This window comes from Myotis yumanensis, unplaced genomic scaffold, assembly GCF_028538775.1.
Source record: "Myotis yumanensis isolate MYYU_CA2020_CCGP unplaced genomic scaffold, mMyoYum1.0.hap1 SCAF_1, whole genome shotgun sequence".
Taxonomy (NCBI): domain Eukaryota; kingdom Metazoa; phylum Chordata; class Mammalia; order Chiroptera; family Vespertilionidae; genus Myotis; species Myotis yumanensis.
Window position 1 is genome coordinate 200,521,970 of NW_027223752.1, and position 20,003 is coordinate 200,541,972.

The following is a 20,003-nucleotide window of genomic DNA, read 5'->3' on the forward strand; positions in this document are numbered from 1 at the left end:
TGTGTAAATATTTACACTTGTCCCATTTTCTTGATTTCTCCAACAAAGTATGACTATGAATCCATGGCTCTAGTATAAAATAATTTTTAAAAAGTTATAGCTTTTTCAAAAATTCATGTCATTATTGTTATAGTATTTTTCTTAAAAAGTTAAACAAAATAAGTCAGACATGAAAAAGTCAAGAAGCATTTGACTTCACTCAATGTGGTCTATAAAACTGAAAGCAACAAGTAAGAACACACAAGAAAAAACAAACAAACAAAAGTTCATAGACGAAATAATAAAAGGATGCAGATGGAGACCAAGATGGCGGCGTAGGTAAACACCGGAGACCACTGCCGCAAACAACCATTTCAAAAATACAACTAAAAGACTGAACGGACATCACCCAGAACCACAGGAAGGCTGGCTGAAGAGAGACTCTACAACTAGAAGGAAAGAGAACAGCAAATCGAGGCTCAGAGGCGGCGCAGTGTGGAAAATACAAAGGTACCGAGGTGCGCGCGCAAAGCAGGCTGGTGGCTGAGGGCGCGGTTGTCGTTTTCTGTCGGGAGTGAGTCTCAGACTCTGGGCTCCAGATCCGGGCGAGTCTCTAGGGACCCAGACTCAAACGGGAGAAGCGGGATTATCCGGCATCAGTTGGAACCTGAGGGCAGCTTTCTCTCCGAGGTTTGCAGCGGCTGCCGGGGTTCTGAGAAGCAGAGCCTCTGGGAACAAGACTGAGCGTGGCCATAACTGCTCCCTCCGCCCGCCCTGTTGATCCCGCCCCGCCCAAACTCTGCGCACAGCCATTTGCCAATCGCCTCAGGCAAAGGCTGGATTAGCGCCTCCCCAGAAGGCAGACGTTTTCCACACAGCTGATTTCCACAGCCAGTCGACCTGGGGGTCAAATCCCTCTAGTGTTAACTACAACAATTAAGGCTTGGCTAGAACAAGACTGCGCACAGAGACAACAAGGGGGTGCACCAAGAAAGCATAAAAGATGCGGAGACAAAAAAACATGACAGAAATGGAGGATATGGAGCTAAGAATCGCAATTTTGAGGGCTTGCCATAAATTTGTGCAGAGCCTCACGAAAACTAATGAGACCCTCGATGCTACGATAAAGAAATTAGAAAGTAAGCATACACGGACTGAAATAAAGAATATTATACCCAATAGCAGACCAGAGGAGTACAATAATCAAACCAAAGATTCGACAAAAAACACCCAATTGGAAAAGCAAAATGAAAAAAGAATCCGAAAGTGTGAAGATAGTGTAAGGAGCCTCAGGGACAGTTTTAAGCGGTCTAATATCAGAGTCATTGGAGTCCCAGAAGATGAGAGACAGCAAGATATTGAAAACCTATTTCAAGAAATAATGGCAGAAAACTTCCCCCACCTGGTGAAAGAAATGGACTTACAGGTCCAAGAAGCGCAGAGAACCCCAAACAAAAGGAATCCAAAGAGGACCACACCAAGACACATCATCATTAAAATGCCAAGAGCAAAAGACAAAGAGAAAATCTCAAAAGCAGCAAGAGAAAGAGGCTCAATTACCTACAAGGGAATACCCATACGACTGTCAGCTGATTTCTCAACAGAAACTTTGCAGGCCAGAAGGGAATGGCAAGAAATATTCAAAGTGCTGAATACCAAGAACCTACAACCAAGATTACTTTATCCAGCAAAGCTATCATTCAGAATTGAAGGTCAGATAAAGAGCTTCACAGATAAGGAAAAGCTAAAGGAGTTCATCACTGCCAAACCAGTATTATATGAAATGCTGAAAGGTATCCTTTAAGAAGAGGAAGAAGAAGAAAAAGGTAAAGATACAAATTATGAACAACAAACATGCATCTATCAACAAATGAATCTAAGAATCAAGTGAATAAATAACCTGATGTACAGAATGAACTGGTGATTATAATAGAATCAGGGACATAGAAAGGGAATAGACTGACTATTCTTGGGGGAAAAAGGGGTGTGGGAGATGCGGGAAGTGACTGGACAAAAATCATGCACCTATGGATGAACACAGTGGGTGGGGAGTGAGGGTGGAGGGTGGGGTGGGAGCTGGAAGGAGGGGAGTTATGGGGGGAAAAAAGAGGAACAAATGTAATAATCTGAACAATAAAGATTTAATTTAAAAAAAAAAAAAAAAAGTTCATAGACACACACAACAGTATTGTGAGTACCAAAGGGAAGGGGGTGAGGGTAATAAAGAGTAAATGGGGTCAAGTATGTGGTGACAGAAGACTTGACTTTGGGTGGTGAACACACAATGCAATACACAGATGTATCAGAGAACTGTACACTTGAAACCTGTCATTTTATTAACCAATGTCAGTCCAATGAATTTAATTTTAAAAAGTTAAAAGAGACATATTTTAAAACAAGCAAAATTCTAGTAGTTTGCATTATACATCCCCCCACCAAAGACTTTAAAAAATTCTAATTTCTTAAGTTACTAATGCTTCTTTTTCACACATGCCTTTGTTAATCAATATTCTTTTATATATTTCCCATGTAAAAATTAATAATATAATAATAAATAGAAGAATTAGGCAAAGAGTAACCTTTTATCACAGTTGCTATCTTATAAAGGCCAAGATGCCAAACTACATAAATATTGATACAGAGAAGCATAGATTATGTCCAATACAGATGTACTGATAACTTTAACTCCACATTTCTAGCACATAACAAGCATTATCTGTTTCAATCATAGACTTAAAATAAGACAAAAAAGAATAACCTCTGCTTTTAATTATATGTAGCTTTGAGAGTATGGGAAAACCTTAATTAAAAGTCAAAATTTTGAATGTAATTGTATTTCATTGCAAATAGAAATTTAGAAATTATACAAAAGGTCCATTGTGACTCTTAAAATAGTCAATCGTGATAACAAATTATAAAGACCTTCTAGATCTGGGATTTCTTAATCATTATCAATGTAGAGGAGACACTTAATTTTCAAAAATAAAATATGGTATTATGAAAAGAGTTTTATGAAACTGATTCTAATATTCTAATAGAGGATGTAACAACTAATGAATTGATCTAACAACTAATGAATACATGTATAATCAACATCTTATAGTTCAAGGTTCATCTTATAGTTTTTTCATTCATAATAGCCAAATCCAAAAGTGTATACCTTTGAGATTTATCACAAAGAACATATGTTCAAATAATTGGAAAGAATAAGTAACCTGTTTTTAAGCCCAATGCATTGTAAATTATTTTATATTAAAAGCATCAGTATATAGGAGAATCAATTGTTATATATAAGGAACCAAGGGGAAATTCCTGGGTCAGTCTTCCATAATTTAAAATTCAGGCAGACAAAATGGTTATCTTAATTGCAAGTGCTAACTTTCTGCTAATAAAACATTATGTTTGCAAAATTTCCTATTCTTCATTTACTGATCTCTGTACTCTCAACACAAGGGGGAAGGGGACACCATTCATTTAAAGTTGGTTTTACTCAGCAATTACTGAGAAAAGGAAAAAAAAAAAAAAAAAAAAACCACAGCAACAGTTTCACAAGGATGATATAGATAGTGCCATGCCATGGGCTTTAAAGGGAGTGAGGCTTTCCATTTCAGTCTGGGGGTGGGATGGAGAAGAAAGCTTTCCAGAGATTGTACATACACAGTGGACCTGAAAGGATGCACTGGCTTGTCCTCCCAAAATAAAATGGTATACAAATTTTAAATAATGCAAAATTACATTCTTACAGCCAACCATAGTTAATAATCCAGTCAACATTCATAGAAATGTAAATGTAATCCATAAACTAAAATCAAAGTAAACTTTAGAGGCCCTTGTTAAATGAGAAAATTCAGTGTTAAGTATCAACAAATATCCCTGTGTTTTCTCATCACTTCTAAGTGACACCAGATGCTCTAAAAGCACTTTGAGGAAACACGTGTGGGGTGATTTGGTGCATATCTCTTGTACGAAGGACATCTCATTTCCTTCGAAAATAATAAGTGAACTCCAGAAAGAGTGCGCCTCTCAATGTTGCAGAGAACAAACTGCGTTTTGTTGTACTTGGCATTTAATCCAACTACCAGACCCATGGGCATGAGTTTATCTAAACTGAGATGAGTGATAACTAAACATTTCAACCTCAGACTTGAGTGTTTTGGTGTAACATATAAAATGCACTCAGGTGGGACCTTAACCGAAGTATTCTGCCCCTGCCCTTGGTTTATGTTTAGTACTTTGTTAGAAAGTTTCCTTTTCATTAAAAAAAGGAGAGAGAAGAAAAAATAGATAACTACACAAAAACCACACTCCATGAAGTACCTCTGCCTTTTAGTAAAAAAATATAGAGAGTTGGAAGGAACACTATTCCCACTTTTATAATAAAAAACTGACCTAACTGCCAAAAAAAAAAAAGGCAGATTATCACCTGGTAAGAAGATGATATATTAGAACACTGCTAAATATGATTGTAGTTAATTCTTAATTACTCATATGTGAATCATCCATTTCGTGAACTAACTATTAAGAATTATGATTTTCTTTTGTGCTCACTCTGTGTTTTTTTTTTCTATTGCTATTCTGAGGTTTCTAATATACTAAACATAATATGTTGTAAGCACAAGAAATAAAACCCCCTTTCAATGGATTCCTAATGCATTCAAAAGTTAAATAATAATAATACCTTGTGGAAAATCTTTTATTTTGATGAGTTTTGCCATGTTTACACAATATTATGAGAACTATATCATTACCTTCTCCCTTTGTGTTAATTCTTTCAATATAACCTTTTCCTTCACATATGTGTGCTATTACAAAATCTACAAGGAAAAAAATCAAACAAGTAGAATCAAATACAGTATTGGCAAATTTACAAAGACATCAGAATATCTTTCCCTACAACTTTTACTAGTAGATGTTACTTTGTTTTTCTGCTGAATATTCTGTGAATATTGTGGAGACACTGTAATCCAGCCTCTTCATATTTCTATGACCCCTTTTCATCCTCTGAACCGAACTCCACTCACCAAACAACAAATAAAAGCACCAAATTCACAATTGCAAAACAAAACAAGTTTTATAATTTTTAAGATTTTGTTATGATATAACTAACAATTCTATTTTCTTTAACTATGCTTCCTCTCAACTTTATTCTTACTCCCCAGAAGCAATTTTGTTCTGCTGATTCTTTGTACATTAAACATTTCACCAGAAAAATAAATGTTTCTTTCCTTACTGTCTCTTCAACAATGTAGGGTATGGGAGGAGTAGTTAATAACATACAGGTTTGTAAAGTACAGAACTAACTCCTCTCCCTGGTTTGCCTCTGTCTTCAGTCTCATCATTAGTTATCCACTCGCTTAGGTTAAGTTTTTTATTAAAATGCAAATATTCTCAGAGAGTAATAAATAATCCTCTCATCAAGTAGTCATACCTTCTCCTGTAACATTTAGCTGGGAAGGACATTGGACATAGGACAGATTTTTTTATTAGAGGAACAATGTATCATCGCTTTTAATTAAAGTAGGGGAGAGTGTGGCCTGGTTGTGGAAAGCACAGAAAGGGTAGGAAACTGCTTATGAATATTTGGTGTTTGTGGATGAGATGAGAGAGAGAGAAGTAAAGTATGCCAATGTTAAGTGCTTTTATTCTCAGCCCTCTCTTTAAATGTGGTTGTGACAATTTTTCTGATAACTATTATTAATAAAAGTTTACATTTACTTTTTATTAAAGACAAAAAAATCCAAGACTCTGATTTTTCCCAATATTTGTCAGTTTAGTTTCCTCTCAAATCCTGAGGGAGATAATATAAACAATAACATGCATAGGAATTAAATGTTATACCTAATTTGGTTGGAGTTCCTGTTTCTTATATAATTTTTTATAAAACTAGTTTTAAGAAATTAATTATGTATAACTAATTTAAGTATTATATTTTTATTTTATTATAATTGGTTATAATTATACTTGGTTTTTCAGCTAAAACTGAGTTACTCTAACTAAACTCATTATCTCAATTAAAATCAGCAGCTACTCTAACCATAAAAATAATTTTTGCTAGAACAGATATCAAAACCAATGTAAAAATAATTCCTGAAAAAAATTATTATCTTAAGTGTATTTTAGTAATAATTAACTACAGAGTTAGCATATATAAGGTATCTTTTTTAATTTTTTAAAAAATATGTTGTATGATGACATTCTTATACTATATTCTTATGCTGGGTGTGCACATTCTTGTGTTACACAACAGTTCACGAAAACTCTATGGATTAAAAATAAACTTTAGGATTCACCAAGAGGGTGGCATAGGTAAACACCTGAACTTGCTGCCTCGCACAACCACATCAAAACTACAACTAAAAAACAAAACGGATACCATCCAGAACCACAGGAAGGCTGGCCGACTGGAAGTCTGACAACTAGAGGGAAAGAGAAAAGCTCATCTAGACTGGTAGGAGGAGGTGCAGAGATACAGAAGAGCAGAGGTACGGAAGCACATGAAATGGGCTGGCAACTAGGTACGCTGTGGTCTTTTTCAATCGGGAGGGAGATACAAACTCCCAACTGCTCTGAACTCCAGTTCCGGGCGAGACTCTGGGGACACAGACTCATATGGGGAAAAACTGGATTGTCTGGCAGCCGGCCGGAACACAAGGGGGGCTTTCTTGCAGAGGTGCTTGCAGTGTTCATTGTTCCTGCACAGGGTCATGGGACACAGAGACCCAAGGACCTATCCAGGGCAGGGCCGATGGGCAACCATTGCTGTTTGCACCACCCTGTGATCCCGAGAACCCGCCCCATCCAATTTAAAACCCCACACATGCTATGCCCAGAGGCTTTTGCATACGAATGGTCTGGCCTTTTGCAATCTAAAACTAACAAACTGCAGCTGGGTCAAAGAACCCCAGAGCTTCCAAAAGAAGGCCTAAGGCTTGTCAGCAGCCTGCATTGCTTCACAGCTTCACCTCATCTAGTCACCTCCAAACCCCAAACAAAGAGGAGGAATCTGCAAATCTCTCTGTAGCTCCTGCTGGGTGGCCTCAGGCAGTGGGTGACTTTGCACTTCCTTGGAGATCCAAGGGCCAGTGTACCCAGTGGTCAGAGTGAGACCACACCAGATTACAACTCTTCAGATCCAAAGAGACACAGGCAGGGGCCAGACTCAGTGAGCACCAAAGCCCCACTGAAGTAAGTACTGCTCCATAAGGGTGTCTCCAACACAGCAGTTCCCCTTTTTAGACATAACTGGTCCTCACAGCCAATTGGCCTGTAGGTCAATTTCTCCTAGTGATACCAATAGCAATCAAGGCTTAACTACAATAAGACTGTGCACACAGCCCACAAAGGGGTCCACCAAGACTGTTTACCTCAGGCGACTGGGGAGGCTGAGCCACTGGGCCCTATAGGACACCTAGCACACAAAGCTACTCTATCAACACAGGGAAGCAGCCAAAATGCAGAGACAAAGAAACATGTCACAAATGAAAGAAATAGAGGAAAGCAAACTACTAGATATGGAGTTCAAAACCACGGTTATAAGGTTACTCAAGAATGTTCTAGAAACCTCTGAGAAATTTAGTGAGACCCACAAGGATATGAAAAAGGACCAATTAGAAATTAAGCATACACTGACTGAAATAAAAAATAATATACAAAGATCCAACAGCAGACCAAAGGATCCCAAGAATCAAGTCAATGATATGAAATACGAAGAAGCAAAAAACAACCAATTGGAAAAGCAAAAAGAAAAAAGAATAAAAAAATATGAAGATAGTGTAAGGATCCTCTGGGACAACTTCAAACATACAACATCCAAATTATGGGGTTGCCAGAAGAAGAGAGAGAGCAAGATATTAAAAACCTATTTGAAGAAATAATGACAGAAAACTTCCCCGACCTGGTGAAAGAAATAGACTTACAAGTCCAGGAAGCTCAGAGAACCCCAAACAAGAGGAATCCAAAGAAAACCACACCAAGACACATCATAATTAAAATGCCAAGAGCAAAAGACAAAGAGAGAATATTAAAAGCAGCAAGAGAAAAACAGTTAGTTACCTACAAGGGAGTACCCATATGACTGTCAGCTGATTTCTCAACAGAAACAATGCAGGCCAGAGGGTGTGGCAAGAAATATTCAAAGTGATGAATAGCAAGAACCTACAACCAAGATTACTCTACCCAACATAGCTATCATTTAGAATTTAAGATCAGATAAGGAGCTCACAGATAAGAACAAGCTAAAGGAGTTCATCACCACCAAAGCAGTATTATAAGAAATGCTGAAGGGTATTCTTTAAGAATTGGAAGAAGAAGAAAAAGATAAAGATAAAAATTATGAACAACAAAGTGACAACAAATACATATCTATCAACAAGTGAATCTAAAAATCAAGTGAATAAAAAATATGATAAACAGAATAAACTGGTGAGTATAGTAGAATCAGGGGTATAGAAAGGGAGTGAACTGACAATTCTCAGGGGAAAGGGGATGTGGGGGTGCGGGAAGAGACTGGACAAAAATTGAACACCTATGGACAAGGACAATGGGGGGGTAAGGACATAGGGTGGGGTGGGAACCAGCTAGAGAGGAGCTATGGGGAGAAAAAAGAGGAACAACTGTAATAAACTGAACAATAAAGACTTATTTAAAAATTAAAATAAATAAACTTTAAGTGTTCACAGAATGTGCTAATGAGTCGGAACACGTAAAATAAAGATAAATGATTTTAAGCAATAAATTAATTCCATAATAAAATAGTTTATTTTATAAATAAAAAAATGCCATGTCTTAGAACAAGTTTATACAATAAAATATTAATTTCATACAAGTAAAATCATAAAATAACATTTAGTCTTCATATTATACAATTATATAATATTTAAACTTTTGCCTAAAATCTTACAATCATTAATTTTCAAAAGTGAAACGTATTGGATAAAGCAAAGAAAATAAAATAGAGCAAAGGAAGGCATAATAAGTAGTGCTGGTACAACCAGACATACACATTTAAAAAAATGAATCTATATGCAGACCTTATACCCTTCACATAAATTAACTTAAAATAGATCTTAGATCTAAATGAAAAATACAAAACTATAAAATTCTTAGGAGGTAACATAGGAGAAATCCTAGATGGCTTTAGGTACGGCATTGACTTTTTATATACAATACCAAAGATACATCCAAGAAAGTAGTAATTGCAAAGCTACTTCATTAAAATTAATAGCTGCTCTGTGTAAGATAATGTCAAGAGAATAAGAAAGCAAGCATAGACAGGAGAAAAATATTTGCAAAAGACACATTTGATAAAGAACTGTTATACAAAATATATAGAGAACTCTTAAAATTCAACAATAAGATGACAAACAACTAAATTTAAAAATGGGCCAAGACTGTATCAGACATGCTACTAAAGAAGATATACAGGTGGCAAAATGTATATCAAAATATGCTCTGCACCATCTGTCATCGGGTAAATGCAAACTAAAACAACAATGAGATATCACTATTTTTCTATTAGAATGGTGCCCCTGAAGTTTTAATCAGGGATAGAACCATTTATTAAGTTTCTGGCAGTGACTGAATTTTCTAATCTTACTCCTGAACCCGGAGGTGATTATATCAACCACTTTTATCTAAATCAATTAGCATTGCAGACAGTATTGGACTCAATACTTAAGGTGAAAATTACAAATGGTCACAATTGCTCTTAAAAATCCACTATGGAGTTAAATTGATAATAAACTAAGTATCTCTAAGCACATAGGTCTAGTTGTTTTTTTCTTCCACCCCCAGAATGTAGGTACACATTTCAGCACTATAAGTACTGATTAGGTTAGGGAAAGAGCATCTAATGATAAATTATGACATTAGTATATGGCTACTCTACTGGATTAACTGAACCCAAAATTCATTTTATTCATTGCTCATACTTTGGGTAGAAGACTAATTTCTTAAAATATTTAGCTTTGTTGAGGAAAGTAGGAAGAATAAAATATTTTGATGGTTGAATGAGTTTAAAATATTGATAATCACAAAGTAAATATGTTTTAACAGAAGGAAAACCATATTTTCTAAACCATAATTTACTACCAAAGATATGGTAGATTAATTTTCTTATTAATAAATATTTTATCATATATCCCATTTTATGATGTCACTGAGAGTGATGAAAAATAAGTATGACAGGGTGTATGGACTGAGAGATTAGCAAACTATATGAAGACCATACATATAATAATTAATTTGGTAATTGTTTGTAGTATTGACAATGTATGAAATAGAAATTTAGTGAAGTGAGATGAATGTAGAATAATTCTCTGGAGAAGTTTCTATTGATGATGTTGGTAACTAAAATTATCATAATAATTTTATTGAACAATTTCTAACAATACATGATTTTATTCAATCATCATAAAATACCTATGAGACAGGAAATAATATTGCCATTTAGATGAAGAAATGAAATTTCAAATATCTAAATCACTTGAGTCTCTAAAAAAGAGTACGTGGAAGATAGCGCATTCCAACTCAAGTGCATCCAACCGAAAGCCCGCACTCTTAACCACATTAACACATAAATAATTTCAACTATAAAGTTATTATCTGAAAAAGCAAAATTCAGCTTAATACTTTGATAACTTGAGAAACTAGGAGCATCTTCTGCAATGATAGTAATAATGTTATATGTGAAGAAATGTATACAAAAAATGCTGAAGCAGAAAAGAACAAATTCAGTTATATTTTAAGATGTTAAAAGCATTAAAGGCACTAAGTAAAAATGGATATATTATAGTGAAAATTGAATGACTCTAAACAATAAATATTTTGGATAACATAACCATTATTAATACCATAGTATATATATATGTTGAATACATACATCGTGTTAAATAGGATAAGGTGTGCATGACAGCCAAAGAAAAGGGTTATGCATTCCTAGGATTGTATGTTGCGATTTTGGAGCATTAGAACCAGGAGATGTTGGTAAGGCTTCAGTTTCTTAGAAGGTGGCCTCCTAACAAGGACTAAGTGGAGTATAAATGACTAAGGAGTCAGATGACAGACAGCAGCCAGTAGTACTTACAAAAGTTTTCTAAATTGACATGAAACCAGCAGGAATCAAACTGGATTGCTACTGTGTTAACCAATTTAGAAAATGGAAACCCATGTCAAGTCTATCTTTAGCAGCATGACTTGTTTCTTCAGGACATAAAAGTGTACCCCTGTAACAAGTACAAACCAGGTAATTAGCACAACATGATTCATCAGGCAATTTGAACCTACTTAACAAACAGTCAAGAATATCTTCAGAATTTCTAACTCAATGTGAGATTATTTTGATTCTATATATCACCATAAACAATTTTTTCTATTGTGATGATGCAAAATTTCCTCTCCTTACACAATTAGAGTAATAAAATATCTATTGAATCTTTAGGGTTAATATATTGCCTGGATAGTTATCCATCTATAGAATATTTTTTAAATATTTTTTTTATTGATTTTTCACAGAGAGGAAGGGAGAGGGATAGAGAGTTAGAAACATCGATGAGAGAGAAACATCGATCAGCTGCCTCCTGCACACTCCCCACTGGGTATATGCCCGCAACCAAGGTACATGCCCTTGGCCGGAATCAAACCCAGGTTCCCTGAGTCCGCAGGCCGACGCTCTATCCACTGAGCCAAACTGGTTAGGGCTATAGAATATATTTTTAAGAGGCACAAATATTTTACAGATTTGTGAAGCTGGAAATCATTTCATCAATGTACTATTGGCTCATCCCAATCACACAGGTGAGTGCCTTTTTATTTTAATCTCCTCTAGAGTTAATTATGTTGTTATTTTTTAAAAAGTCTTAAATAGAAAGACAAACACTGGATGGTTTCACTTATATGTGGAAGAAAACAAACAAACAAAAAAACAAAAACTGATTCACAAACAGAGACGAAGGAATGGTTATCAGAAGGGAGGGAATGGGGTATAAGTGAAAAGGGAAAGGAGAATATATTCTATAATATATGGATGAGTTTATATGAAGACAGATAATTACTAGAATTAGCAGGGTAATCACACTGTAAGGTATAAAAATGTTGAATCACTTTATTATACATCTGAAACTAATATAACCAACATAAGGTTATATACTAACTATGTGTATTTAAAAAACACACACACACAATTTTTGAGTGGCAAATAGCAATAGTTGAAAACCTTTAAGATATGCCCTAATCCTTAACCTTTGATGCCTAAGTTTTCCAAATATTTGAATTACATCATATGCCCTAATAGTGGGTTCTCTAAAATAAAGTTTGTATGGGAATCAGCAGTCAGGAGATGTGTTAGAGAGTGTTTTTATACATGCGGAAAAAAATAATATTTGGTAGGAAATTGAGAGCAATATAGTACCAATGAGAGTCTCAGATGAAACTATGGACCATTATAAAGTTGGAATAAAATAACAATGTTGTAAGATTGAGACATCAATTTGATATATTGATCAAATATTGAATATGAATTTTTACATAACCCATGGGCATAGACAGTAGTGTGGTGAAGGCCTAAGGGAGGAGTGGGGAGGAAGGGATCAATGGGGAGATAAAAGAGGGGCATCTGTAATACTTTAAACAATAAAGAGAAATTAAAAAGAGAAAAAAAAATGACAAAACCAAAAAGTGAGTGTAATCTTGGGTGAGGTTGTTCCTTTCAACCACACATCCTTCACAGGGAGTGCCAAGGGTTGAATGAAGTTTCCCTGTCAGCAGTGTTCCCTGAAGTGGTGGAGTAAACCCTTTATGTTTAAAAAATTTAGGTGGTGAGGCATTGTAATGTAAAAAAATATCCAGACATTAATTTAAAAGGAGCTTTATTATAAACTAGAGGCCCAGTGCATGAATTCGTGCATGGGTGGGGTCTGGCCAGCCCAGCCCCAATCAGGGCGGATGAGGGCTGGGCTTGTTGGGAGAAGGAGAAGGTGGGAGGTTGGCCAGCCGGCCTGCCCCATTGGGGCCCAATCAAGACTGGGCTGGCTGGGGGGCAGGGGCAGGGCAATTGGCTGACAGGCCCTGCCCCCAATTGGGGGGGCTGATCAGGGATCAGTGGCTGGGTGAGGGGCTGTGGGAGGTTGGCCAGCTAGCCCCACCTTTGATTGGTGTGGGGGTGGCCAATTGGGGCAGAGCTTGCTGGAGGAAAGGGCCATGGGCCGATCGGGGTGGTGGGAGCCCATCGGGGGTGGAGCTGGCCAGGGGAAGGGGCTGCAGGAGGTTGGCCGGCTTGCCCCCCTGATCGGGGTGGGGTGGTCAATCTGGGGTGGGACTGGCTGAAGGTAGGGGATGTGGGAAGTTGGCTGGCTTTCCCCACCCCCAGATCTGTATATATATATATATATATATATATATATATATATATATATATAGAGAGAGAGAGAGAGAGAGAGAGAGAGAGAGAGAGAGAAAACATGGTGGGAATGAATTAAATTAGTAATACCTAAACTAAGCTATTATTACAATTAACAGCAACTATGTACACTTAAGACATATCTATATACATGTTTCTGTGTCACAACACACATATTGGTTATTTAATCTATAAACTATATCTTGAAGAAATTTGTATTTGTGGACCCCTGATCAGCCACTACCTCCAGGTGTGATGAGTCATAAAGTAGAGGTTTTAACCCAGATTACCTTGTGTGCAACTTTCACCTCTGAAATTCAGTTACTATGACTTGAATAGCTTTTTCAATTATATTTCTTTTGATGTACATATGGGCACTACACAAATATGTTTATATAAATGTTACTAAGAAAATCTGTAATATTAAATGGCATGCATATTCATTCTTATCTTTAAATGAGAAGTGCATGAAATCTGCCCAGAACCAAATATATTTTTAACTTTGGTATTTCGACAATAGTTATAATTTTGAAAACATACTGACATTTCATTATGACTTTAGAATTATAACTAAAAAGATTAGTTTATGTGTTTATCTGATTAAATCTTGCTAGGGAGAATAAACAATAATATAATTCACATTTACTTTTTACAAATGTCACGACTCAAAGTTCAACTTGAAATTATTATAAAATTGTTATCTAAAATGGTTCCTGAAAAAATTTGAAAGGTGAAATATAACTAACAACAATCAAGTGACGATATGCTAAAGATAATGAGAGCTGTAAATAACAATCATGATTGCTGAATGGATATGTTATGTGGTATTTCTGAATATTAACTATATGGATATTTACTGTAATCCTCTTATGATACATTTTTACAATTTTCTCATATAAATGACATCCTTATAAAATTCCCTTTAGATTTTCACTAATTTAATAGAAAAGAACATTTGAGGTATTTAATAATCACAACCAAAATTATCTTCTTTGACACTAAAAGAGTACAGAAAGAGGCATGCAAATATAAGAATGAATTTATTAATCTCAGTATCCAATGCCACTGCAACTATTATGCTATGTAAAGTAACATTTATATTTTATTTTATTTAAACTCTTAGAGAAGTAATTATCATGGTTTATTCTGTGATTTTACAACAACATAACTATAGACATGGTCAGGAAATGACAATTATTCTATTTGAGTCAAAAGGTCATAACATTTGAAAATGGTTCTCTTCTGAGTAATTTGTGAAATAGGTTTATATAAATACATGATGACATTTTATCTGGTATATAGTTGTTCTAGAGAGTTAGAATTATATAACAAATATATGTTCAAATTTGTAATATATAGCATACTTGACATTTTACTTTTTTTGATAAAAGGAACTAATGCCTGCTTTCCAAGTCCAAATTACAACCCCTTCACATGGATGTTTTTCCTGGTTTCATGTCCTAACTATACCTATGAGGTATGCTATTATGTGTTTATATAATGGATCTTTATTTGATGATATAATAAATATATACATTTATGTATTTACCTGAGTTGTGGATTAATATATGATAATATATGTCATATCTGTAGATATAAGGTAGTCAGAGTTATAAATTATGATATGATTTAAATTAATGTATATACACAGAAAATTGGAACATTTCAACCACAATTTTCCCTGGGAAAAAATAATATTTGTGCATATATTTACCTATATTTAAATAAAATTTTACAGTCTTCATGTACAATGTATTGAGATGTTTTAAGATTTTATTTTCTGTGAGAGTTTTTGGAACAATGTCTTCCATTTTCTTATGAATATGATGCTGTTTTATAGAATTTATGATTTAATCATATTTAACACAAATTATTTTAGGGAAATTTATTTCTATCTATAATTTTTCTAATGTGTTTAAAGCTTTGGATTACCTATTTAATGTTACAAATGAACAAATTAGTAGGTAACTCATAGATAAGTGTTAATTTATGTTTTAATCTAACAGATTGGATCATGGATTAGTTTCACAGTAATGACACAAACACTGCCAGGTAAGACCTAGGGTTATTGATCATTGAAGTGAATGTATCTTTAGAAGTGATTTCTGAGAATAAGTTACTATATAGTACTAAAAGTTTGTCATATTTGCAAAAGGATTTTATGGTTTCATTTTTATTTTGGATTTCTAAGAAGTTTTAAAACAACAGTGGTGGCCAAAGGGAAGAGGGAACGAGGGTGCAGGAATAGGGACATTTGCAATAGTGTCAACAATAAAAATACATATATAATGGAACATTATTTACTATGTATTGCTATGTATTGTGGCCTAATCCATGCCAGGAAATGTAGATAAAAGTAGTGGTAATAATCCATCTAATGTGAAACTTACTCTTGTGCATGGGCCCAGGCGTGCATGTGCTCTTCAGTTTCCCATGAGTGTCTGTGAAGGGAAGGCTGAGAGCATGAATGCATAATCTTGCATAGTGGGCATTTTAACACATGCAAGAAAGACACATTTCAATTAAGTGCATGTATTAGAAGGGATATTTGTAATATCCATTCCATCCATTTTTTATTTCACTGCACAAAATTTTTGAATCATAATTAATATGGTTTGTCATATGTATTTGTATGTATGTGTGCAGAGGTATATTACATGCATATGAAAATTTTATTAAAATTCAGAGATAAATAAGTTTTATTTTGTAATATTTTTTGGCAATGGGATATGAAAATGTGGATTTATTTTGACCTGTGCTATGTACTTTCTCTGCTTGTGAAACCATGCAATAAATATTGATTGAGCATATATAAGCTAGGCAATTAATATGAGTAAATAAAATTGATAGAAAACTATGAAACATTTGAGAAATACTTTAAGAGTAATATATGATAGTTTTTTTTATAATATAACTTGCTACACCCATCACAGAAATAAGAAAGGATAATTATTTCTTTTTTCTTCTAGTTGGAATTTTTACACTTCTGATGAGTATCCAAATGTCTTTGTGGGCACAAAAGAAACATAAGATTTATTTGAAGAAATTTAATTCTTATATGCATAGAAAATCAGCAATGATCCCATTCATATTGTAAGAAAAAAATAATTGATTTAATCTCTGATATAGAAAAATATAATATAGACTCCGTCCAGGATGGTTGACTATTATGTTTCAGAAATTCACAAATAACAGTATTTTTACTGAATAAAAATGGTAACATATGAAAACATGCTCAAAGTCACTAATAATCCGAAAAATGCAAATAAAAACAACAATGAGGTACCATCTCACACCTGTCAGAATGGCTATCATCAACAAATCAACAAACGACAAGTGCTGGAGAGGATGTGGATAAAAAGGAACACTCATGCACTGCTGGTGGGAATGCAGACTGATGCAGCCACTATGGAACAGTATGGAGTTTCCTTAAAAAACTAAAAATGGAAGTCCCATTTGACCCCGTGATCCCACTTCTAGGAATATATCCCAAGAAAACAGAAACACCAATCAGAAAGGATATATGCACCCCTATGTTCATAGCAGCACAATTCACCATAGCTAAGATCTGGAAACAGCCTAAGTGCCCATCAGTAGATGAATGGATTAGAAAACTGTGGTACATCTACACGATGGAATACTATGCTGCTGTAAAAAAAGAAGGAACTCTTACCATTTGCAACAGCATGGATGGAACTGGAGAGCATTATGCTAAGTTAAATAAGCCAGTCAATGAAGGAAAAATACCACATGATCTCACTCATTTATGGATAATAAAGACCATTATAAACTTATGAACAAAAATAGATACAGAGGCAGAGCAGCCTCGAACAGATTGTCAAACTACAGCGGGAAGGCCGGGGAGGGTTGGGGGGCAGGAAGGGAGGGTAAGAGATCAACCAAAGGACTTGTATGCATGCATATAAGCATTACCAATGGACATAAGACACTGGCGGGTATGGGAGGCTAGGGGATTGTCAAGGGCGGGGAAAAAAGGAGACATATGTAATACTCATTGTAATACTTTAAGCAATAAAACAATTTTAAAAAATGGTATAATCTAGATAAATTTAGAGTAATAGATTTGAGGCAATTGAAAAACATAAATTAAAGACATAAGTAATGAAAAATAGCATCCAGTATATTTGCAAGGAGTTGATCCTTAGACAATAATTTCTTATTTCATTAAATATTCCATAATACTGTTGGCTTAAAACAATTAGAATATCTGAATCCTAAAGTAAATATTTTTTAAAGTTGTGACATTTAAATCACTTGAATTTTACACATTATATTGATAGCAATTAATTTTTCCCTATTGTTCAAAATGTTATTGACACGTATATAATGTCTTATGCTAGTTCAATTTGTTGTGAAAAATTTACCTATATTAAAAGTGAAATACTTGTAATTAGTCATGTATTTTATTTATTTCTATACATACACTGTATGCTATCATTCTAAAATTATAACAATTAAAATATCTTCTAGATATTATTTAACTAAATTTAATATATAATATATACTAATTTATATATGCATCATGTTTACATGTAAATATACATATATATTTATAAAAATGTACATTTGAAATTAATTATATGGAATGATGAAGAGAGTGCACTGGAGATTTTTTTGAGATGAACAGTGAAAGATTTTTGCTTTTCTTTTACATTTTTAAATTCCGATGCCCTCTCAAGCCTTGTGTGTGTGTGTGTGTGTGTGTGAAGATGCACATGTATTTTGACAAGGAAATGGCTGATATTGCAAAAATTAGAACACATTTGTTAAATATTTAAAAGAAATTCTCATTGTCATCATTTTAAAATTGAGATTCTTTAGATTGGTTAATTTTAGAAGCTTTCCAATTCTTAGATATACACTATAGATAGAGATATATACATAACAAAATATCTTAAAGCTTACTAGTATATTATATATGTATTTGACAAAAAAGTATATATTTGACAAAATATACTTGGTAAGCTAAGTTGATATGCATTCTGTGAGTAATTATTGAAATATGCAGTCAATTATTAAAAAATAATAAAAATAATCCTTTAAAAGCATTATCATCCCCAAATATATAATGTTAAAATATCACAGGGGAAGACAGCAACAAACTTTAATTCCCTCATAGCCATTCAGCAAAATAGCATGGAATCATTCAAATTTACAGGAAGTACTAATGCATTAAACCACAAATATCTAATACATCTGTGTAATTAACTACCTGTGAGAAATAGCCCTTAGTAAAAAGACAAAGAGTAGTTTCTGTTTTCTTAACTGGATCATGACTGATGCCAAACTCAGAAGTTCACATGTCATTGCAAGACTAGAAGATCTTTGATGCAGCAAGGATGGATGTGACACATATACTCTTCAAACAAAGGCTGGGCATAATTTTAAGCAGGAATGCAAATATACAATTACAAATTACAGCTTCTAACTCCAACTCCCTTACTGTAGGAATTATTATGATCCCTGACAAGACAGAGCTTTGTACCTTCTATTTGAAGTTTGTTAAGAATAGTTGTCAATAATGTAGATATTTAAATTTTGCAACCATAAGTAAGCATACATGATTCAATAAATTCACATCAGAATTTTATGACTTCTATTAGATTTTAGATTACATATAATATTATAAAGAAATCTTATAGTTCACTTAATCTAATCAATGCTCTAATAGCTTTTTAAGTAATTGCCTAGAATAATACTTTTTCTAGCCCCAAATAAAAATGCTGTGTTTGTAAAACACTACTTTTTTATCTCATACATATTTCTTCACACATTTCTTATTGTTTTTTCAAAAAAAATTTAATATATATATTTTATTGATTTCAGGGAGGAAGGGAGAGGGAGAGAAAGATAGAAACACCAATGATGAGAGAGAATCATTGGCTGGCTGCCTCCTGGATGGCCCCTACTGGAGCCCACAACCTGGGCACGTGCACTTGACCAAAATCAAACCTAGGACCCTTCAGTTTGCAGGCTGATGCTCTATCCACTGAGCCAAACTGGCTAGGGTTCACATTTCTTATTAAAAGTAGCTGGAGAAGGGAAAAATATCAAAAGAAAAAGATGAATCAGCTGCCATGCCACCCTATACTATCACAGAATACCGTTTCTCTTCCCACCCCGTCCATCCTTTCTACCTCAAGCTGATGCTTTAAAGGTGTGTTTGGATTGTTTGCAAGTGTTTTCTAAGAATCGTTTGGCTAAGGTTGAATAAAAATAGACCTGCAGTACTTTTGTCTTTTAACAAGTTGTGTCTCTGACTCATTTGCAGACACACACACAGCAATTTTAAGCAATGTGATTTTTTTTAAGGAGATAATAGAAATATCATAGCATGCCCTGTCTATGTGGTTCAGTGGTTGAGTGTCTACCTATGAACCAAGAGGTCACTGTTCAATTCCTGGTTGGGGCACACGCCCTGGTTGTGGGCTTGACTGCCAGTACGGGGCATGCAAAGGTTGAAGAATGTCTCACAGAGATTGAAGAATGAAGTTGCAGACAAAACAATGAATGGAACCAAAGTTTATTGGGAGAAGCCAGGCCTGGAAAAGGTGCAGCTGGGGTTCCAGGAGCAGGTCAGTGTCCGGAGCTTCCTTTCCATGTTACAGTC

The 20,003-nt window shown here is 34.6% G+C and overlaps 1 protein-coding gene across 3 annotated transcripts in view; it reads left to right on the top strand.

Moving 5' to 3' along the window:
- TECRL (trans-2,3-enoyl-CoA reductase like) overlaps positions 1 to 17,733 on the top strand; it is a 93,224-nt gene extending 75,491 nt beyond the window's left edge. Inside the window, exons 10-13 of one of the 3 annotated variants that reach the window (XM_070395821.1) lie at positions 11,715 to 11,772; positions 14,764 to 14,849; positions 15,379 to 15,424; positions 16,342 to 17,733. In XM_070395821.1, the coding sequence (XP_070251922.1) occupies positions 11,715 to 11,772; positions 14,764 to 14,849; positions 15,379 to 15,424; positions 16,342 to 16,469 (318 nt within the window). In that variant the 3' untranslated portion in view covers positions 16,470 to 17,733. The remainder of the gene's footprint in view (positions 1 to 11,714; positions 11,773 to 14,763; positions 14,850 to 15,378; positions 15,425 to 16,341) is intronic. The other 2 variants (XM_070395830.1, XM_070395839.1) reach the window with 2 other exon arrangements.
- Positions 17,734 to 20,003: the final 2,270 nt, after the last annotated feature.